Raw genomic sequence first — 24,080 nt, 5'->3', positions numbered from 1 at the left:
TGAACTGTGAATATATATAATACAATACGTCAAACGTTATGAAAAACATTCGCTCATAAATTTATCAAATATAGAGAACAGAGATGAAATAAAATGTTATAATTTAAAAAGGATAGCTCATCAAAATGTTGGGAATATTCAGTCCCAGAATCAAAAAATCTCTTTACGGCTGGCCAGAGGGAAGGAGGAGTAACATTCCTGTTAATTATTTCATCATTGGCATGTGAGAAGTAGGTCTCATGACCTTGTAAAACATTTCACGTCCTATGTCACCAAACTTCTGCTCGTAGTCGTCAACACTGGGATGAAATGTATTGATAAGTAAGAACAGACCGGTGAAGAGGGCTCACGCAAAAACCAAAAAAGGACCAAGTTAAAAGTGAATATGCTGATTAATTGCTAGTAAGCAATTTACCTGTTAAATAACGCGAACAAACTTGAGACAAGCACACCTGTGACCAGAGCACAGGTGCCAGCATAAACGAATAAACCAACAAATTGTACCTGAGGAGCTCTGGGAGATGTTCAAACGAACAGACCAACAAATTGTACCTGAGGAGCTCTGGGAGATGTTCAAACGAACAAACCAACAAATTGTACCTGAGGAGCTCTGGGAGATGTTCAAACAAACAAACCAACAAATTGTACCTGAGGAGCTCTGGGAGATGTTTAAACAAACAGACCAACAAATTGTACCTGAGGAGCTCTGGGAGATGTTCAAACGAACAGACCAACAAATTGTACCTGAGGAGCTCTGGGAGATGTTCAAACCAACAAATTGTACCTGAGGAGCTCTGGGAGATGTTCAAACGAATAAACCAACAAATTGTACCTGAGGAGCTCTGGGAGATGTTCAAACCAACAAACAAACAAATTGTACCTGAGAAGCTCTGGGAGATGTTTAAACCAACAAACCAACAAATTGTACCTGAGCTCTGGGAGATGTTCAAACGAACAGACCAACAAATTGTACCTGAGGAGCTCTGGGAGATGTTCAAACGAACAAACCAACAAATTGTACCTGAGGAGCTCTGGGAGATGTTCAAACGAACAGACCAACAAATTGTACCTGAGGAGCTCTGGGAGATGTTCAAACGAACAAACCAACAAATTGTACCTGAGGAGCTCTGGGAGATGTTCAAACGAACAAACCAACAAATTGTACCTGAGGAGCTCTGGGAGATGTTCAAACGAACAAACCAACAAATTGTACCTGAGGAGCTCTGGGAGATGTTCAAACCAACAAACCAACAAATTGTACCTGAGGAGCTCTGGGAGATTTTCAAACGAATAAACCAACAAATTGTACCTGAGGAGCTCTGGGAGATGTACAAACGAACAAACCAACAAATTGTACCTGAGGAGCTCTGGGAGATGTTCAAACCAACAGACCAACAAATTGTACCTGAGGAGCTCTGGGAGATGTTCGAACGAACAAACCAACAAATTGTACCAGAGGAGCTCTGGGAGATGTTCAAACGAACAAACCAACAAATTGTACCTGAGGAGCTCTGGGAGATGTTCAAACCAACAGACCAACAAATTGTACCTGAGGAGCTCTGGGAGATGTTCAAACCAACAGACCAACAAATTGTACCTGAGGAGCTCTGGGAGATGTTCAAACGAACAAACCAACAAATTGTACCTGAGGAGCTCTGGGAGATGTTCAAACGAACAAACCAACAAATTGTACCTGAGGAGCTCTGGGAGATGTTCAAACCAACAAACCAACAAATTGTACCTGAGGAGCTCTGGGAGATGTTCAAACGAACAGACCAACAAATTGTACCTGAGGAGCTCTGGGAGATGTTCAAAAGAATAAACCAACAAATTGTACCTGAGGAGCTCTGGGAGATGTTCAAACGAACAAACCAACAAATTGTACCTGAGGAGCTCTGGGAGATGTTCAAACGAATAAACCAACAAATTGTACCTGAGGAGCTCTGGGAGATGTTCAAACGAACAGACCAACAAATTGTACCTGAGAAGCTCTGGGAGATGTTCAAACAAACAAACTAACAAATTGTACCTGAGGAGCTCTGGGAGATGTTCAAACGAACAGACCAACAAATTGTACCTGAGGAGCTCTGGGAGATGTTCAAACGAACAGACCAACAAATTGTACCTGAGGAGCTCTGGGAGATGTTCAAACGAACAGACCAACAAATTGTACCTGAGAAGCTCTGGGAGATGCTCAAACGAATAAACCAACAAATTGTACCTGAGGAGCTCTGGGAGATGTTCAAACGAACAGACCAACAAATTGTACCTGAGGAGCTCTGGGAGATGCTCAAACGAACAGACCAACAAATTGTACCTGAGAAGCTCTGGGAGATGTTCAAACGAACAAACCAACAAATTGTACCTGAGAAGCTCTGGGAGATGTTCAAACGAACAAACCAACAAATTGTACCTGAGAAGCTCTGGGAGATGTTCAAACGAACAGACCAACAAATTGTACCTGAGGAGCTCTGGGAGATGCTCAAACGAACAGACCAACAAATTGTACCTGAGAAGCTCTGGGAGATGTTCAAACGAACAAACCAACAAATTGTACCTGAGAAGCTCTGGGAGATGTTCAAACGAACAAACCAACAAATTGTACCTGAGAAGCTCTGGGAGATGTTCAAACCAACAAACCAACAAATTGTACCTGAGGAGCTCTGGGAGATGTTCAAACGAACAGACCAACAAATTGTACCTGAGGAGCTCTGGGAGATGTTCAAACAAACAAACCAACAAATTGTACCTGAGAAGCTCTGGGAGATGTTCAAACGAACAAACCAACAAATTGTACCTGAGGAGCTCTGGTAGATGTTCAAACGAACAGACCAACAAATTGTACCTGAGGAGCTCTGGGAGATGTTCAAACGAACAGACCAACAAATTGTACCTGAGGAGCTCTGGGAGATTTTCAAACGAACAGACCAACAAATTGTACCTGAGAAGCTCTGGGAGATGTTCAAACGAACAAACCAACAAATTGTACCTGAGGAGCTCTGGGAGATGTTCAAACGAACAGACCAACAAATTGTACCTGAGGAGCTCTGGGAGATTTTCAAACGAACAGACCAACAAATTGTACCTGAGAAGCTCTGGGAGATGTTCAAACGAACAGACCAACAAATTGTACCTGAGGAGCTCTGGGAGATGTTCAAACGAACAAACCAACAAATTGTACCTGAGGAGCTCTGGGAGATGTTCAAACGAACAAACCAACAAATTGTACCTGAGGAGCTCTGGGAGATGTTCAAACGAACAGACCAACAAATTGTACCTGAGGAGCTCTGGGAGATTTTCAAACGAACAGACCAACAAATTGTACCTGAGAAGCTCTGGGAGATGTTCAAACGAACAGACCAACAAATTGTACCTGAGGAGCTCTGGGAGATGTTCAAACGAACAAACCAACAATTTGTACCTGAGGAGCTCTGGGAGATGTTCAAACGAACAGACCAACAAATTGTACCTGAGGAGCTCTGGGAGATTTTCAAACGAACAGACCAACAAATTGTACCTGAGAAGCTCTGGGAGATGTTCAAACGAACAGACCAACAAATTGTACCTGAGGAGCTCTGGGAGATGTTCAAACGAACAAACCAACAAATTGTACCTGAGGAGCTCTGGGAGATGTTCAAAAGAACAAACCAACAAATTGTACCTGAGAAGCTCTGGGAGATGTTCAAACGAACAGACCAACAAATTGTACCTGAGGAGCTCTGGGAGATGTTCAAACGAACAGACCAACAAATTGTACCTGAGGAGCTCTGGGAGATGTTCAAACCAACAGACCAACAAATTGTACCTGAGAAGCTCTGGGAGATGTTCAAACCAACAGACCAACAAATTGTACCTGAGGAGCTCTGGGAGATGTTCAAACAAACAAACCAACAAATTGTACCTGAGGAGCTCTGGGAGATGTTCAAACGAATAAACCAATAAATTGTACCTGAGGAGCTCTGGGAGATGTTCAAACGAATAAACCAATAAATTGTACCTGAGAAGCTCTGGGAGATGTTCAAACGAATAAACCAATAAATTGTACCTGAGGAGCTCTGGGAGATGTTCAAACGAATAAACCAATAAATTGTACCTGAGAAGCTCTGGGAGATGTTCAAACGAATAAACCAACAAATTGTACCTGAGGAGCTCTGGGAGATGTTCAAACGAATAAACCAACAAATTGTACCTGAGGAGCTCTGGGAGATGTTCAAACGAACAGACCAACAAATTGTACCTGAGAAGCTCTGGGAGATGTTCAAACGAATAAACCAACAAATTGTACCTGAGGAGCTCTGGGAGATGTTCAAACGAACAGACCAACAAATTGTACCTGAGGAGCTCTGGGAGATGTTCAAACGAACAAACCAACAAATTGTACCTGAGGAGCTCTGGGAGATGTTCAAACAAACAAACCAACAAATTGTACCTGAGGAGCTATGGGAGATGTTCAAACGAACAGACCAACAAATTGTACCTGAGAAGCTCTGGTAGATGTTCAAACAAACAAATCAACAAATTGTACCTGAGGAGCTCTGGGAGATGTTCAAACAAACAAACCAACAAATTGTACCTGAGGAGCTCTGGGAGATGTACAAACAAACAGACCAACAAATTGTACCTGAGGAGCTCTGGGAGATGTTCAAACGAACAAACCAACAAATTGTACCTGAGGAGCTCTGGGAGATGTTCAAACGAACAAACCAACAAATTGTACCTGAGAAGCTCTGGTAGATGTTCAAACCAACAAATCAACAAATTGTACCTGAGGAGCTCTGGGAGATGTTCAAACAAACAAACCAACAAATTGTACCTGAGGAGCTCTGGGAGATGTACAAACAAACAGACCAACAAATTGTACCTGAGGAGCTCTGGGAGATGTTCAAACGAACAAACCAACAAATTGTACCTGAGAAGCTCTGGGAGATGTTCAAACCAACAAACCAACAAATTGTACCTGAGAAGCTCTGGGAGATGTTCAAACGAACAAACCAACAAATTGTACCTAAGGAGCTCTGGGAGATGTTCAAACCAACAAATCAACAAATTGTACCTGAGGAGCTCTGGGAGATGTTCAAACGAATAAACCAAAAAATTGTATCTGAGGAGCTCTGGGAGATGTTCAAACGAACAGACCAACAAATTGTACCTAAGGAGCTCTGGGAGATGTTCAAACCAACAAATCAACAAATTGTACCTGAGGAGCTCTGGGAGATGTTCAAACGAACAAACCAACAAATTGTACCTGAGGAGCTCTGGGAGATGTTCAAACGAACAGACCAACAAATTGTACCTGAGGAGCTCTGGGAGATGTTCAAACGAACAGACCAACAAATTGTACCTGAGAAGCTCTGGGAGATGTTCAAACGAATAAACCAAAAAATTGTATCTGAGGAGCTCTGGTAGATGTTCAAACGAACAAACCAACAAATTGTACCTGAGGAGCTCTGGGAGATGTTCGAACGAACAAACCAACAAATTGTACCTGAGAAGCTCTGGGAGATGTTCAAACGAACAAACCAACAAATTGTACCTGAGGAGCCCTGGGAGATGTTCAAACGAACAAACCAACAAATTGTACCTGAGGAGCTCTGGGAGATGTTCAAACGAACAAACCAACAAATTGTACCTGAGGAGCTCTGGGAGATGTTCAAACCAACAAATTGTACCTGAGGAGCTCTGGGAGATGTTCAAACGAACAGACCAACAAATTGTACCTGAGGAGCTCTGGGAGATGTTCAAACGAATAAACCAACAAATTGTACCTGAGAAGCTCTGGGAGATGTTCAAACGAACAAACCAACAAATTGTACCTGAGGAGCTCTGGGAGATGTTCAAACAAACAAACCAACAAATTGTACCTGAGGAGCTCTGGGAGATGTTCAAACCAACAAATTGTACCTGAGGAGCTCTGGGAGATTTTCAAACGAACAGACCAACAAATTGTACCTGAGGAGCTCTGGGAGATGTTCAAACGAAAAACCAACAAATTGTACCTGAGGAGCTCTGGGAGATGTTCAAACGAACAGACCAACAAATTGTACCTGAGAAGCTCTGGTAGATGTTCAAACGAACAAACCAACAAATTGTACCTGAGGAGCTCTGGGAGATGTTCAAACCAACAAACCAACAAATTGTACCTGAGGAGCTCTGGGAGATGTTCAAACGAACAGACCAACAAATTGTACCTGAGGAGCTCTGGGAGATGTTCAAACGAATAAACCAACAAATTGTACCTCAGGAGCTCTGGGAGATGTTCAAACGAACAAACCAACAAATTGTACCTGAGGAGCTCTGGGAGATGTTCAAACGAATAAACCAGCAAATTGTACCTGAGAAGCTCTGGGAGATGTTCAAACGAACAAACCAGCAAATTGTACCTGAGAAGCTCTGGGAGATGTTCAAACGAATAAACCAACAAATTGTACCTGAGAAGCTCTGGGAGATGTTCAAACGAATAAACCAACAAATTGTACCTGAGAAGCTCTGGGAGATGTTCAAACGAACAAACCAGCAAATTGTACCTGAGAAGCTCTGGGAGATGTTCAAACGAATAAACCAACAAATTGTACCTGAGAAGCTCTGGGAGATGTTCAAACGAATAAACCAACAAATTGTACCTGAGAAGCTCTGGGAGATGTTCAAACGAACAGACCAACAAATTGTACCTGAGGAGCTCTGGGAGATGCTCAAACGAATAAACCAACAAATTGTACCTGAGAAGCTCTGGGAGATGTTCAAACAAACAAACCAAAAAATTGAACCTTAGGAGCTCTGGGAGATGTTCAAACGAACAAACCAACAAATTGTACCTGAGGAGCTCTGGGAGATGTTCAAACAAACAAACCAAAAAATTGAACCTTAGGAGCTCTGGGAGATGTTCAAACGAACAAACCAACAAATTGTACCTGAGGAGCTCTGGGAGATGTTCAAACGAACAAACCAACAAATTGTACCTGAGAAGCTCTGGGAGATGTTCAAACCAACAAACCAACAAATTGAACCTGAGGAGCTCTGGGAGATGTTCAAGAACAAACCAACAAATTGTACCTGAGGAGCTCTGGGAGATGTTCAAACGAATAAACCAGCAAATTGTACCTGAGAAGCTCTGGGAGATGTTCCTGAACCACGTGGGCACATTTCCGCACTAACAGTTCCTTTATCCTCTCCTTAGCATGCCTGTCTATAGGATCTTGGGAGGTGGCACACTTTAGTTCAACTCTCCTGAGACAGGTATATCAGTATTCAGTTATTATTATATCGGTTGTTATTATTGGTTATGATTCCTGATTAATATATAATCCAAGCGATTATTGCCGATACAATTTCTTTACTAAGCCGATCCAGAAGTGGTCTAGAAAAACAAAACAGATGAAGGATCCGTCGCAGTGTGCTACATCTACTTTCAGATGAGCTTATTTTACCCAACTCGGCTCCTGAACGCTGTGTATATTAATATACATACAGTAGAGACATTTTCTAATCAGAAACATATTTTTCTAATTTTGCTTACTATTACGTCATAGTGTACCTGTAAATGTTCCGTATCTCAGGAAGAACTATCGTGCTGATTGTTAACGAACCCAGCTCACACAAACCAGCTGAAATATATAAGGTTAGATTATTTTCTAGGGACTCAGCTCTCGTCATGTGACTGTTGAAGTCTGTACGATCCGTGAGAAAGTTATCATATTTCAATAACTATTTTATCATACGAGTTGATACTGAATACTGATAGGTAATATGATATGTACAATCTCCCGAACTCATAATACCTAGCACTCCGAAAGTGGATACGAGCCCAGAGTTCTGTTTATCCAGAGCGTGATGCAGCATCTTAATAACCCTACTCTGGATCTGGTTAGTTCCCAGGTTGTGGGACCGGACCAGTCCTGCTAGGATCCTGGAGGCAAACCCTCGTACTGACCAGTGGTCCTGTTCGAGGGGTCGACCTGGGAGGTTATTAGGTGAGGTTATTTTCTGGGGTTAGGTGACGTTTTTATATGAGTTAAGGTGAGGTTATTTTCTGGAGTTAGGTGAGGTTATTGGTTAGGTGAGGTTATTTTCTATGAGGTTAGGTGGATCTACTTTCTGAATTTAGCTGAGGTTAATTGTTTTTAACAGGAATATAACCTTACTTGTGCGCTTTTCATTTTGAAACTACATATTGAGAGTTTTCGTGAATATTTGATGTTCCTCATTTATTTCAGTGTTTTCGAACACACGTTATTGAAAAGAACTTATAATTAACTTTCCAGCTATGAAATTAAGTAAAAGCACCTCCACGATCCCTAAATCTGATAATCATCGGAATTGAAACTGAAAACCTGGATCTTTACAATTAGTTTTTAATGAAGCCTGCAAAAGTAGGGCAAAGTGTGCAAAAGCACGTCTTCTTACGATTTTTTTTTCTTCCTATTAATTTTTAAAAAGTTAACACAAACTGCGCTCAAATCTTAATGTCTTTACGAGATTTTGTCTAGTTCGCACTCTTGCTGATGTATCCAAAATTATCTTATCTTAACCACTAGTTATAATAGAAATCCAGCAAACTATCGCCCGAAAAAATGTACATATCATAATATATGCATTATGACCATCGACAAACCATTTGACTTACCACATATTTGGGTGCAAACCATACAGCTGATAACTGATGGAATGATATCGTGTAGAAACTTCTCCAGCCTTATCGCCTTGTTTTGTAGTAGATTATCCAGCATCTCTAACATATACTGAAAATATGTGGATATCAGAGCATATTCTACATCTTTCGTGCATTTTAGAGCTATAACAAGTAGTAACATAGCATATCTGTGACTCTAAATTGTTCCTCATTATTCATTCATTAGATTTAAATTTCGTAAGCCAATTTCTCACAGCTTACGTCGTCACATGACTACTTTTAGCGTTTGCTTTGGCTACTTCATCCCACCCTGATTACCACCCTAAAGTCACTTGGTGTGGTGGGACGGGGACTAAATCCCACAATTATTGATCACCTGTCAGCTGGACCTACCAGCTGGAACTGATCTGCAATTACATGCTTTGACGTGAACTATCCCACACGTCACTATCACAGTATCTGTACTTATATTTACCTGTAGTTTTACTTAGATCTGCGGTTATGCAGCACCATGTGTTGTGACTTATATAATAGGTTTAGGGTATGAAATGTGTGGTATGTGAGTATGGAGACCAACCAACGGCCGCTTTTGTCAGGATATCAAGATTCAGGTGATTGTAGGTCATTACAATCCGCCTGAATGGAGCCTAGGTCAGAGTCAGGGTGATGTCGACCAAAGGGATGGTTCATGCAGAGCGGACAACATCCGTCAAATTTGCTGTGGTATTTAGTCCAGTCGGGAAGTTTATATAAAGTGAGCTTGTCGTCGTTTTTGAAGCCATTTAAATTTCAACACTTCTTGAAACTTTCGTCTGCGTTTATTGCGAAGGATGTCGAGCGTTTTTTCAACCCTTATACTTTGGACTCCTCATTTTAAACTTTCATAACAAAAAAGGAAATTAACCTCTCCTAATTTAACCAGTCTTTCTTTCAACAGGTGTTGATTTTCATGACTACGAAGATTACTGGAACAGCCTAACAATTTCCCCCTAGTTTCCCACCACAGCAAACTCATCCCTTTCAGCTAATTCGTCTAACTTCTCAAAGTTTGTATTGTTTCAACAAACCAACTCAGCACCAAGTATTTCCTACAACATGGACCCAACCCCGATAACCTCCCCAGAGAAGTGGCTACTAGCAAGCTGGAACCTCTGCTCTGCCCTTATCTCAACAGTAGGAAACATCACCGTCCTGCTCGCCACCCTCAAGTACAGCTCTATAAAACTAGACGCCGTGTCCGTGATACTGATCACTAACACAGCTCTAGCTGATCTTGGTTTCACCTTCACCTGCATCATCCCCTCCACCGTCTACATCGTGGCAGAACGCCAGATATTTGCAGATATCATCAGCTCCTTCTTCAACCTGGCGGACGAAGTGTTCCTCTGCGCGGACATCTACCTTCTATGTGCAATGAACATCAGCAAGCTAACCAACCTGTTGTATCCCCTGAGGACCCGGGCCCGTTCCAAGAAAACCGGCTGGATTGTGGCGGTGGTGGTGTGGGTGGCAAGTGTGCTGGTGGCTCAACTGGTGCCCTACTGGTTGTGTAGTCCTCCGCAGTCCTTTGATTATGCTACATTTCAGTGTAACAGTAGTTATAGAGCTAAGTGCGATTGGATTGTAATTTATTTTGCTCTTCTCATCCTGTTTGGACCGTTTCTCGTGATTCTGGTAACTTCGGTATGGCTGCTGGTGTATGCTGCGAAGAAGAGTACGACCGGACTACAGATGCAAGGGGTTGTGACAATAATCTTAGTATCTGTCAATTTCTTTATTTCAAACATTCCATACTCGGCATTCTTTGCCGTGATGGCCACTGGAATTGATGTGCGGAAAATTCTTTATTTTCCTCAGATATACCGGTTTGTAGTTTACATTTTAAATCTGAATTTCGTGGCCAACCCTATCATTTACTATCTTTCTATAGCAAGTTTTAAACGTTTTGTTGACACTAAGATATTCTGTAGAGGGAATGGGACGTTAGCTAGAACAGTATCCAGTCGTAGACCAACCCAATTTAGTCGACCAGATACTCTTTCTTGATTTTATTTTAATAATATGGAAATTTTACTAAATTATTTAGATGTAGCAGATTGTAATTCCATAATGTTATTTTAAAATAATAGCTGTTGTTTGTTTTTCAAGATTGAGTCTTCTTTTATCAATTAGGATATTAAAACACACGCGATGATAATAATGGAAATTCCTAATGTATGCAGTGCATATTAATAGATCGATTAAAATCTATAGCGTACTGAATCCAAGATTGGCGTACTCCAGTTCGACATAATATACTTTAGTTCGACGACTAAAGTTCACCAGAGATAAACCCTGTCGAACTTCGGTACGTGTCGAACTAGAGTCCAGGTAGCGTATTCTAGTCCGACAAATATTTTCCCTCCATTTTCTGCTTGTGATCCAACGTGTCACGTCATGAACAGATCACGTGGTATTAATGAGGAGTGAGGTCTGATTTTCTACAGGATGCACACTAGAACATATTACGTGTGCGATTGTCGTGTCGATTACACATACAAACAGTGGCGAGTGTTGCAAAATATTCAAAATGCGTGTGAATACCTGATCCTGAATACCTGATCCTGAATACCTGATCCTGAATACCTGATCCTGAATACCTGATCCTGAATACCTGAACCTGAATACCTGATGGCTGATCCTGAATACCTTCTCGCGTCCAGGGGTGAACACCCTCTTACATAATTTTAACTCTGTTAATGTTTTTACGTTAACTTGTAGCAGCTGTGCATGTTGATAAGTGATCATGAAAGGCCCAACGTTTGCTGTAAAGTGTCATTCAAATTATTTCACGACTTATCCACGAAAATCCTATCAAACTAAGTCGGAGAAGGTAGCATTTGTTCGGTTGAAAAGAGCGCAATTAGATTCATTGAACACGAGTTCATGGCTATTGTTCACCAATTTGTTCGCTGCTGGATTTAGCGGATTATCTTTATCTTTATACCATACAAGTGGAACACTCGAGATAGTCTGACAAACGGATAGTTTTGAATGGTATAATCACGGTATATCAATGCTATAAAATACCAACCATCGATGCTGTGTTTTGATTGGTTTTGATAAATTCGTGTCCAATGAGAGTGCAGCGGGTAGTGTACCGTAGTTCGACAGTCGAAGTTATCGTGTCGAATTTCAGTACATGCCGAACTAGATTTCAGGTTGTGTACTGAAGTCCGACAGAGTCGAACTTTAGGGTTTGTCGAATTAGAGTGCATGTCGAACTAGATTAAATGAAAATAATTCTGGTGCGCCACAGGCAACATCTTTTTATTTTGAAGCTCGAAAATTGCTATTCGCGCTCTTTTGGACTTTTTTAAACAAATACTCTAATCATGGTCCAGATTCCTGGTTGTTTTTCCTGGTTTTCCTAGTTGAGATCTATTTTCCTGGTTTTCCTAATTTTCCTAATTTTCCTGGGCTACGGCGAAAGAGTGAAAAATCGAAAGTGTGGAAAATTAGATCCGCTACGCCAATACTTAGTTAATATTTAGTTTCGGTGAGCCCAACTTTTGAGCCAGTGAGTCAGAATCTAAGCCAAATTTTACACAGGAGTCTTGGCTTACAAGTCAAAAACTCAGACGTAAGAATTCTCTGTTTCGTAATTCGTGGCCTAGAGAGGAATGCGAAATAGAGCAATTATGGCAGTAATTCCGCTTCAAATTCCGCGCATGTGGTCAACGTTTAGAAGTATAATGAAGCAACTTAATTCTTTAATATTTCAAAGTGCGCTTATAAGTATTTGCTCCGATTTTAGTCTCCGGTCTTGGTATTGGTATGACGGTAGGGTGTTTTATAGCGTTTGGTATTTCTTTCAACCCACATGTTAAAGTTATACTATCTACTGTTCAAGAAAAATTAGAAATTTTCTTGTTCTATCAAGCAGATTTTTGTCAAGGAGAGAAGTCACAAGCTATCTCGTACTGTTTTTTAAATAATTGGAGATCATTATTCAAAGAAGTTGTTAACACTTATTCCGTAGTTCTCTATCCTTAGCAATATGGGAGAAATATGGGCCCCTTCCAAAGATGACAGTCTGTTTGAAGACGGGTGGGTTCTTGACAATGTAAACCCTGTTTTGGCCCGTTCACTCTTCTCAACAATTCTCCTTCTTGGTACACTGATTGGACTGACTGGAAATACTGTCATCTTAATAGCTACTAAACAGAGAGTAATTAGGGTGGGCAAGATAACAACTGCGCTGATTCAACACGTTGCAGTTCTCGACCTCTTGACTACACTCGTTATTCTCTTCCCCACTTGCTTTGCTGCCATCACGGACCGTTGGTTGTTAGGAGAAAACTTCTGTGCTTTACAAGCATATTCCAGATGGTTTCTGAGCTGTTCTACTGCTCTTTTGACTGCAACTATAAATTGTTCCAAACTAGCGTCTATCCTGTTTCCTTTCAGAGGTGCAAGATGGACTTATCGACAAGGACACATTCTAGCAAGCTGCATGTGGGCTGCCTCATTAGCCCTTTTATTACCTATTTTTCTGCAAAAAGATAAAATAAGCGTTAAATACTCTCATCAGCAGTTAAGTTGCGACCTGATAATTATTATGGAATTGTTTATTAAATCAGCAATCGTAGTATTCAGTGTAACACTACTCTGCACTGTCATAGTAGTGATTTCTGGCACATGGCTGATAGTGATCGCTGTAAGGTTGAGCCACCGACAAGGGAGATCAGCTAATCTTCAGGGAATCTTAACTGTAATCTTGATAGCAGTTGTGTATTGCACCAGCATGTTGCCCCTTTTTGGATATTATGTCCTGAAGGTGATTTATGATGGTAAACATAGCTACGTTAAAACGAAAATGTTTTGTAAATGTATTCCATACTTGAACAACATTGCAAATGTATTCATCTACACGGTTTCCATAACAAGCTTTCGGAATTTCATCAAAGCGAAATTCTTTGCGATATTTTCGTGTTTCGTGACCCAGAAAACAGTAAGAAGGAGGCAAGAGGAGGTAAAGGAACAGTTGCAACTCAAAGTAAGAATAGAAAAGAGGTTGATGAAACAGCTATGTAGGCACATATCTGGGAACAGACTGTTGAAGAAATGACTGAGAGCAGCTTTAAGTTGAGTGGCATGATAAATTTTTAATTTAATAGTAGTATTATCGTATAAATTTGACTTTTCTACCGTCCATTTATTTCTTTTTTGTCCTTTAATCTTTTATCTCTTGTCCTCGTCATGATACGTGATTTATCTATTTGTTTTCATTAGAACATTGTCATCACTGAGTCTCTTCAGAAAAAATCAGAAATTTTCTTGAAAGAATCGTCAAATGAGACCCAATAACACTACACGACTTAATCAGTCGAATAATTGTAAAAATAAGACCTCGGGTAAGTTTATCATTACGACACTTGTAAAACTATATGAACGCTATCTTGTACCCACAGCAAATATGAGACACCACTATCAGAAGTCTCTTAAAACCTCATCCCTGCCCCTATGATGGAGTAGATGTGTATATATATCTGATTGTCGATATTTCATATTATATAATATTGGTAGCATTGGACAATTTCCGTTACCTCTGTATTGTGCTCTGCCAATTGCAACACTTGAATTACTTTATCGTATATATACTGTTTGACACTTTTATATTTCCATCTTGTACCCACAAAATGTCTCGACTACTCTTTATCCACGACAGTTCAACCAATTTAAATCGACCAAATTAAATCATAGCCTTTGTTCACCAATTTGTTTGGTGCTGGATTTTAATACCATACAATTGAACACTCTAAATAAACCATGGTATAAAGATGGTACAAAATAACCAATCACAGATGCTTTGTAGCCACCTAGACAATTGACAATAAATTACCATCTAAATACCATCTATAAATTTGTTATTTGGGTCAAAATGGTGAGTACATCAGTACTTCTTTTATATTCACCATGCCCACTGATGGTCCATTGTCTGCAATATACTAATCTGCCAACTCAATATTAATTAATATCAAATATTGATTAGCCTCTAGTGTCTAGACCCATCACTCTCACCACAGCTCTTTGTTGTCGTATAATGGGTAAAGAGCTCCTTAACCCTTAGAAAAGCATATAAATAGAGAAGTATTTCCCCAGATTATCTTGTATCCAAATAGTCATCGTGCGTATTTTATTTGTGAAACTTGTTTTTGAGATGGCAGTCGACCAACAAACTAGGACCCTTGAACTGAGATAAGGGTCCTAGTTTGGTGTTCTTATGGCCCAGGGACAAAAGGATTTCGCGGCATGTACGAAACCGCGAAATTTCCCATTCTCCGCAACAAATCGCGATTTTTTACGTTTTCCGCGACAGATCGCGAAATTTCCCATTCTCCGCGTCAAATCGCGATTTTTTCAGTCCTCCGCGAAAAATCGCGCATTTTCCTTTAAATCTAAAGACCAAATTTGCGCATTTTGCTTTAAATCTGAGGACAAATTTGAGCATTTTTCTTTAAAACTGAGGACCAAGTTTGCGTATTTTCCATACAATCTGCGGGCCAAATGTCACGTTTTCTACAAGTATTAAGTATATGAAACTAATCACATTTACAGCCTTCCGTGAGTTCCGATTGTAGGTACATTCTCGATACATACCTCTGAAGGCGGAGCTTCCGAGCTTCCGGAGCTTCCGAGATCGTATTGCGAAGGGAAGGCCTGCCTTCCGAGATCGCATTACAAGGGGAGCCCTCGAGTCCAAAATCGTGTATCGAAGCGTATGTGTGACCTTTGAAAACCGAAAAATATATTTTCGGCTCATAATGATCAGGGTAGCATGAAAACTTTGAAAAATTTTGACTTAGAAGATTTTCGGTCCGAGTCATTCTCGATACGTATCTCTGAAGGCGGAGCTCCCGCTTCCGAGCTCGTATTGCGAAGGGGAGGCCTGCCTTCCGAGATCGCATTACAAGGGGAGCCCTCGAGTCCAAAATCGTGTATCGAAGGGTATGTGTGACCTTTGAACACCGAAAAAAATATTTTCGGCTCATAATGATCAGGGTAGCATGAAACACATGAACAAAAGTAGTTTCCAGAAAAACTTTGAAAAATTTTGACTTAGAAAATTTTCTGTCTGAGTCATTCTCGATACGTACCTCTGAAGGTCACATACCCTTCGATACATGCTCTACAAAATAGCTTCCCATTGTCAGCATAAAACAATGATTTGCCAAATTCAGCCACTCTCGTGGAAGCTGTTACATTGCCCTGTTTAGCCTGTTTCGAGCGTTTGCTAGACGAAGGTCCAGCCGGTTTGTCGGCAGGCCGTTTGACAAAGCGGTCCATTATAACAAGCGAATACAATACCAAGCGAATAACGATGACGAAATATCTGACAAGTGACGATTCAATAACAACACTGATTTAACATACAGTTCGATTTCTTAATCCATTGTATGTCTTCTGGTCAACTTTATGTCGTTTGGTCAAGTTTTTTATGTCTACTGGTCAACTTAATGTCGTCTGGTCAACTTTATGTCGTTTGGTCAAGTTTTATATGTCGTTTGGTCAACTTTATGTCGTCTGGTCAAGTTTTATATGTCTACTGGTCAACTTTATGTCGTCTGGTCAAGTTTTATATGTCTACTGGTCAAGCTTCCGAGCTCGTATTGCGAAGGGGAGGCCTGCCTTCCGAGATCGCATTACAAGGGGAGCCCTCGAGTCCAAAATCGTGTATCGAAGGGTATGTGACCTTTGAAAACCGAAAAAATATTTTCGGCTCATAATGATCAGGGTAGCATGAAACATGAACAAAAGTAGTTTCCAGAAAAACTTTGAAAAATTTTGACTGAAAATTTTCTGTCCGAGTCATTCTCGATACGTACCTCTGAAGGCGGAGCTCCCGCTTCCAAGCTCGTATTGCGAAGGGGAGGTCTGCCTTCCGAGATCGCATTACAAGGGAGCCCTCGAGTCCAAAATCGTGTATCGAAGGGTAGCAAACGCTCGAAACAGGCTAAACAGGGCAATGTAACAGCTTCCACGAGAGTGGCTGAATTTGGCAAATCTTCGTTTTATGCTGACAATGGGAAGCTATTTTGTAGAGCATGTAATCTCGTCGTAGACCACATAAGGAACAATCATGGGCTTCCCTCGGGATGTGGTTAGAAAATCTAGAAGGTTCGTGCAGGAGGCCGGGGTAAGGATGTCGTCCAGGTTGATGTAAACTTCAAGGGGTAGAGGTTGGATACTAGATGGGGATAGACTAGGATATGGGAATTGGATTGAAAAGTTCGTAGTATTCCATTGCTATAGTTGTGAAGTGTAGATGGTCGAATGATGATGTCTCCTGTCGTCTGTTGAAAGTTATATAGTATCGATAACGAGATATGTCATACAGTACGTATGACATTGCAACATTTGAGATCATGTCAAAAGTTATGGCAGCTCTTGTTGTTATGGACCCCCATCAGCCTGTATCAGATCATATGATGAGATCACATCCTCATGGGACATGTGCCGATCAAACAGAATAGTCAAAGAATATGTGAACTCTAACTAAGCACTGTAAATACATTATTTTTTGCCGCGTTTTTTCGATTTTTTTGCCGCGAATATGCCGCGATTTTCGAAATTCCCGCCGCGAATTAGCCTAGTTTGGCTTGTCGGGGTGCCGCGATTTTTGGCCAAAATAACCGCGAAATCCTTTTGTCCCTGTTATGGCCTTAGTTCCACCTATTTCGTTTTGCGGCTACCAGTCCGCCTATTCTGATGTTTCTTGGGGGTGAAACACAGTTATAACTGCGAACAAACGAACCACGCTAGTAATCACACCACAACCAACCAAACACCACACCAATCAAACTCCCAAACCAGCTACTCTCTCACCAAAACATCTCTCCCTCACCGGAACTTTCATCGGAATCATCAGCCACAAACCTGGTCCCCGTTTCGGGGCTTTAATCGCAGGACGGTTCTGTACCAGGCGCCCCAGCAGTCTGATCTTAGACCACTTTCCGACTAGGCAAACACTTGAAGATGTGATAATGTGTTATGAGGAAGAAAAGTGGTAACGCTAAATTTTTGTCAGGGAGCATTATCAAAACAGGTATAGCCATAGGAACAGCGAGAGACCACTTTCATTTCTCGTAATACGTTTCCGGCTCCACAGTTAATTAGTACACCTCTACGAAAATTTGGAATGACCTCTACGAAAATTTGGAATGACCTCAGCCCCTATGTATTCGAAATATGTGATGCTAATGTAGATGGGATAATGATCCCGGGTTCTTCCAAGAATTCAGACTTGTCAGCCTCGTCAGGTGTTATTAAATCTAACCTTAAAAAGCACTTGCTATCCCTCCAAAATCGAGATGACCCTAATACATGGTAACTAATTTATATTATATCTCAAATTCTAAATCCGGTACGGCTCTGCACACATGATATCTCTCTCTGCCATGAAACATGGCTAACCTTTTAAACTATAACTTAAAACTTAAACCTAAACTAAAACTCAACTGGGCTCTCCTATGTCACCAAACTAAACCAATAAGTAATTTTAGATTGTTATATTTTTCTATATAGTTTATATAACAAGTATATTGACGTAGTGGATGGTTGAGGGGGTTTCAAGCACAGGTCACTCTCAAATCCTAAAGATAAGCAGTGGCCTTCGGCACTTGAAACCTCTTCAAACCTCCCCTGATATATTTATTATTGATATTGTTTGATTGTGCCGTAAAAATAAATATTTGTTTTATTAAATATTTGTTTTATTAGTACTATATTGTATCATGCGCACGTATCACATTACACCCCTTCCTATCGGAACCGTCGTGCATTATAAATATAACTGATAATACTCTCTCACTCTATCAGGCCGCGCAAACACCCTCACTACGTTCGGGCGTTATCATGCGCGGCCCTCAGAGCGCGAGAGTATTATTATATTATAGCGTTTGATATTTCTTTCAACCCTTCCCACATGTTAACGTTATGATATGTACTGTTCAACAAAAATGATACATTTTCAAACAGAATTTTTAATCAAACATATTTTTTTACATTTGCTATGTCAAGGACAAAACTCACAAGCTTCGTCTTACGGGTTTTTAAATATTTGGTGTTCATTATTCAAAGAAGTTATTAACCCTTATTTTTTAATTCTGTATCCTTAGCAATAAACATGGGAGAAATAAGGGCCCCTCCCAACAATTACAGCCTGTTTGGAGGATACGCGAAGAACTGGTGGCTTTATCACAATGTAAACCCTGTTTTGGCCCGTTCACTCTTCTCAACGTTTTTCCTTCTTGGTACACTGGTTGGACTGATTGGAAGTTTTGTCATCTTAATAGCTACTAAACAGAAGGCGATTAGGGTGGGCAAGATAACAACTGCGCTGATTCAACACGTTGCAGTTCTCGACCTCTTAACTACACTAGTTATTCTCTTCCCCACTTGCTTGGCTGCCATCACGGACAGTTGGTTGTTAGGAGAAAACTTCTGTGATTTACAAGCATACTCCAGATGGTTTCTCTTTATCTGTACTGCCCTTTTGACTGTTGCTATGAACTGTTCCAAACTAGCTTCTATGCTTTTTCCTTTTAGAGGTGCAAGCTGGACGTGTCGACAAGGACACATTCTAGCAAGCTGCATGTGGGCTGCCTCATTAGCCCTTGTTTTAATATTAGTTGTGCAAATAGATAAAATTAAGGTTCTATACCGTGAACGTCAGCTAAATTGCGAACTGATGTTTATTTCTATTTTATTGTTTATTACATCAGCATTCGTGATATTGCTTGTAGCACTACTCTGCACTGTCATAGTAGTGATTTGTGGCATCTGGCTAATAGTGATCGCTGTAAGGTTGAGCCACCGACAAGGGAGATCAGCTAATCTTCAGGGAATCGTAACTGTAATCTTGATAGCAGTTGTGTATTGCATTAGTATGCTGCCCCTTTTTGGATATTATGCTCTTCAGGTGATTGATGGTAATCATAGCCTCTTTAAAACGGTAATGTTTTGTAAATGTATTCCATACTTGAACAACATTGCAAATGTATTCATCTACACAGTTTCAATACCTAGCTTTCGGAATTTCATCAAAACTAAATTATTTACGATATTTCCGTGTTTTGTGACCCATAAAAGAGTACACCCCATCAAAGGCTCAACAAACCACAAAATCGATACAAATGCATCTCAAAGAAGGAGGCAAGAGGAGGTAAAGAAAACAGTTGCAACTCCAAGTAGGAATGAAAAAGAGGTCGACGAAACACAAATGTAGGCCAATACCTGGGAACAGACTATTGAAGAAATTACTGAGAGTAGCTTTAAGTTGAGTGACGTGTTGATCCTTAATTTAAAGAATCATCAAATATCGTGAATTTATCTATTATGATGTAGACATTTAACCGAAATATGTTTGCAATCTTACAGATGTCAATGTTTTAATTGGTCTTGATGGAAATAATCTCGCTATCACTTTTTGTTGTGTTAATTTTTGTTTTGCTTTTACAACCAGATCCAAATCATCTCGAATAATGAAAAATCGTGGAAATTCACTAAATTTCTTAAATCCACTCTACCTGGCCTTGCCTAAGAGACAGGCAAGGCCAAAGAGGGGGAAGGGGCAGAGAGAAACCTGAGAAATCGAATTATATTTTTCGTTATCCCTCAACTCAGATATCTTAAACCCCATTATTACATTTTTACAGATTTAAAACAATAATGTACATTGTACATAAACAGGAACCACTTGCACCCTTTTACTCTTTTAGGGTGAACAGACCGCAGAAGCTTTCGAAAAAAGATTAAACCAAACCAACTTAATGCAAGGGTTATGACTTATGATAGAAACTAAACTAACTATAAAACTAAGTTTTAATACTTTCAACACTACTCAAATAATTTGAGCATGAATACGAAGTTGTTACTTTGAAACGTCTTTTATCCTAACAGTGCAGTATCATTTGTCGCAATAAATCAGAATAATCGGAAATTATTTGGAACTCCCGAAAACTGTCTATATAAAACTAACTTGAATATAGTACATCTTGCAGTCACCCAGGCCAACACGTATGCCCTCTATTATAAAGACAGTGAGACGCGGCAAGACTGCTGCCAGACCAGGGTCTGTGGACAGACTGTGAACTGCTTCGTCTCGTACTTGCTTCTCGTTTGATATACACTTTGTGGTCAGTTCTCTGGGGGGGGATGTTGGGGGTTAGGTGGAAATGGATGGGAATAGATGTGGGGGGGGGGGGGGGTATGTGGAAATTTTATTTAGAGTACTGTTGAAGAGTTCGTTGTTTGTTTTCATTTTTGATGTGTTTTTTGTTTTTAAGATAGAAAATAGAATGACATTTTGGAGCACGAGAGGTGAATATTTCTTTTCGATGATGTATGTAAAACAGATTTAACATTTTCTAACTTGAAATATAGTTGCTGTTCTCTGGAAATTTCGTGTGGGGCCACCGAGTTTACTGCTTCTACGTTGTCTATTGAGACTACTGGAGCGTCTGAAAATGTAACATAGATTATTGTATAACAGATGTATGGCGAAATCGAAGTTCATCACAAAGAGTGGGAGGGACTTATTTCTTCGTATTATTTCATCACTCGTCCAGTCCCAGTTCTGACCCGAAAAGTTTAAATTCCACGTAAATTGGACGGAAACGTCTTAAGGGGCCATCTACTTAGGACGTCCGGCAAATAGGGAGGGGTGGTTTTGGAATTTCGGACAAATCCGGGGGGGGGGGGGGGGGGTGGTTCGAATATCTGCGATTTTGCGGAAATCCTAAGTAGATGGCCCCTATTTGGAATGAAACAAAAGACGCATTTTATTTTTTACCGATAACAAGTTTGTCGTCCTCCATAGGCGGGTTGTCCGGAATAGTTGGGGTCGAACCTTCGATAGTCAGCCAATGCACCTTCACCTGCACATCTTGCGGTACCTTAAAGAAACTTGTCTAAATAAATCTCTAAATTCATGTATTTTGGCATCAACTGATATTTGAATGCATGCCATGTGATTCAACAAATAGACCAGTATAACAGCTAGTTCCACTACATGACATCAAATTTGTTAGATAATTTGCTAGTACGCGCACAAATAATCACGTGACTATCACAAGTTTTGCTGAGCGCCCGACGTTTATAGTAAAATTTGCCACACAGTAGGTGAGCCGCGCACACCGAAACTGGTGATTTTGTAGACGAAACGGTCCGAATGTTTGCACGTGTAAGATACCAAGTGTCGGACCTCGTTATGGTTTTGTTGCACATCACGTTATCAATCTGATTGCTCCTAAAATTCACGTCCTTTCACTCGGCAGAATATCACTTTGATTGACAGAATAACATTTAATCACGATAAAACTTGAGTCCTGTACCTTGGGTGGCGGAGCTGATAAGATAGTATCCAGATCGACTTCCTCGTCCTGAGCTCCGTATATCTCCCGACCTCTAGAGGTCGCCATACAGTATCTGGAAAAGAAGTGAAATTACGATATCAGATGTCAAAGAAGCTTGATTGCGGAGAGGAAAACTGATTTTTATTTTGAAAGTCAATAATTCCAATAGCAGCAACAGATTAATTTTGCACGAGCACAGTTTACTTTGGTTAGCTGACCACGGTAACCAATAACTGCCTAATTTTACCCCTAATATATTCCCTCCCCTCCATTAGCTATACTCTCTGGGCTCCTTGCCAGATACCGTATGTTTCATATCCCCGGCCGCGGCCGGTAATAAGAAATAGTAATTAAATTGGTAAGTTTTAATGAAAGGAGTTAATGCTGTTCTGCAAAGTGGCGAACAAAAACCCCTACACTAACACAACACGGGATTTGGGTAGTTTCTACTCTCTTTTAATTACTGTAGTTTATCATATTATTATTAACTATTAACTGTTATCATACGTGTCCACAGGTGGTCCGCGAATTGCGTGACGGCCGTAAAGATGCCCACTTCTAAACCTCTAAATAGGTTCAATAGGTCTCTACTTGTAGTGTTTAGTCTTTCGCTGAACTCTTGACGATACACATTTTGTTGGAATATAGTTCAGATAACAGACTCAGTTGCTTTATTTACTGTATCCCGACTTTAGAATTTGACATGACGTGAAGTAGCCTCATAAGATCACGTAGCATATACAAAATCACACAGAGATTGAGAGGATGGAATTTCTATTGATCTCAGAGCCAAATTTAATAAGTTAAATTACTTACAAACTTTTTCATTCTCATTAGCTCATCTACATTATTACAACAAAATGTCACAAGAATTTGCTGAGCACTTACTTCCTAGGTTTCTGGCCAGTAGAGGCGTAGATAGGGACAGGGCGCTTGTTAGCTCGCTCCATATGATCTGTCGTCAACTCTACCGAGTGCGTCATTAGCTTGTACTTGAGAGCATCTCGCAGTATCGTTCTAGCCTGTTGACATAACATTAGCCAACCCAAGAGATACCTGAGGCAACTATCAAATATCTGAATACTTCTGAATGTTCAAAAATAGGACCTTCCAGAAGAAAGTGTAACTTAACACATATTAATGTGAAAATATGATATAAGCCTTCTCTCCACATACCTGAAGAAGCGCCTGCTTGGCAAGATAAGCTGTGCAGTCCCCATTAAGATCTTTAACACCCACACTTTCAGCGATAGCTTTAATACTCTCACTGCCCAGTTCGTTGTCCTGCTCCGCGTGCTCAACCATTACTCACGCTATAACAGTCGGTGTCTTTTGTTATTGTTTTGTAATTAGATAATTATTAGTTTAATAACATTGTGTTTTCAAATTAAGGATTTAATTGATCATCATTTCAGACAGCAAACTAAACCGTATTCTTGTACTAGAACTAATTCAGAATATTAACACCTGGTTAACCAATGCACTGTTGTTTAGTCTTATTTGACTGAGTCTGATCAGAACCAATCTTGAAAGAATAATTCAAAACAGCTGGCTTAAAACTTTAAACGGCATGGTGTTTCATCACGTGGCTTCTCAGATAAGATGTTTTATCATAAAGGAGCACAGTCTCATGATTAACAAAGCTTTTATATATTATTGTAAAATTGTAGCACAAAATGCAGCTCGACTTTTAACTACTGAGTTTAAATCAGCAGGTACCAATAGTTGGCCAGCTGTTGGAGGTGTTATTTATGCTCAAATATGGAATAATTGGGGGCCGATTGAGCAAGAAAGTAGCTGAGCTGTAAGCCTTTAGGATTCCGGACACGTCAGTATACTTTGTTTTCTAAATCAACTTTGTTCCTGTTTCTTACTTACTTTGTCTTTACTCTTTTACTAAGTTTGGGTCTTAATTACTTTTTCTCTTACTTACTTACTTTGTCACCTCTAATTGCAGCAGGTACCTAACCTGTCGAACCAGACATTTTACCGTTTCATTGATTGTCATATTGTCACTTTACGGACTATTTTATCTGTATTCTGTAATCGGGAATAAT

At 40.3% G+C, this 24,080-nt stretch overlaps 1 protein-coding gene across 2 annotated transcripts; it reads right to left on the bottom strand.

Moving 5' to 3' along the window:
- Positions 1-23,338, bottom strand: LOC134816390 (transcription initiation factor TFIID subunit 6-like). Of its 2 annotated transcripts, none has more exons than XM_063825219.1 (11): positions 23,200-23,338; positions 22,912-23,045; positions 22,003-22,096; positions 21,462-21,564; positions 21,042-21,129; positions 20,649-20,814; positions 8,621-8,735; positions 7,776-7,952; positions 7,532-7,601; positions 7,099-7,224; positions 1-299 (listed from the first exon to the last, which is right to left on the bottom strand). In XM_063825219.1, exons 1-11 carry the CDS (start codon positions 23,326-23,328, stop codon positions 206-208), a joined length of 1,296 nt encoding a protein of 431 aa, XP_063681289.1. In that variant the 5' UTR covers positions 23,329-23,338; the 3' UTR covers positions 1-205. The 2 variants fall into 2 exon arrangements, with proteins under 2 accessions (XP_063681289.1, XP_063681288.1); XM_063825218.1 differs by having other exon boundaries at positions 2-299; positions 7,051-7,224.
- Positions 23,339-24,080: the final 742 nt, after the last annotated feature.

The sequence above is a fragment of the Bolinopsis microptera genome, chromosome 6 (assembly GCF_026151205.1).
Source record: "Bolinopsis microptera isolate Bmic1 chromosome 6, MBARI_Bmic_1.0, whole genome shotgun sequence".
Classification (NCBI taxonomy): domain Eukaryota; kingdom Metazoa; phylum Ctenophora; class Tentaculata; order Lobata; family Bolinopsidae; genus Bolinopsis; species Bolinopsis microptera.
This window is presented reverse-complemented; position numbering and strand designations above follow the sequence as displayed.

Coding starts and splice junctions, on each gene's coding strand:
- LOC134816390 (XM_063825218.1), bottom strand. CDS start 23,328: ATGGTTGAGCACGCGGAGCAGGACAACGAACTGGGCAGTGAGAGTATT. Junction 7,602..7,775: donor ATCCACTTTCGGAGTGCTAG/GTATTATGAGTT, acceptor TATATATTTCAG/CTGGTTTGTGTGAGCTGGGT. Junction 7,225..7,531: donor GAGATACGGAACATTTACAG/GTACACTATGAC, acceptor TACCTGTCTCAG/GAGAGTTGAACTAAAGTGTG.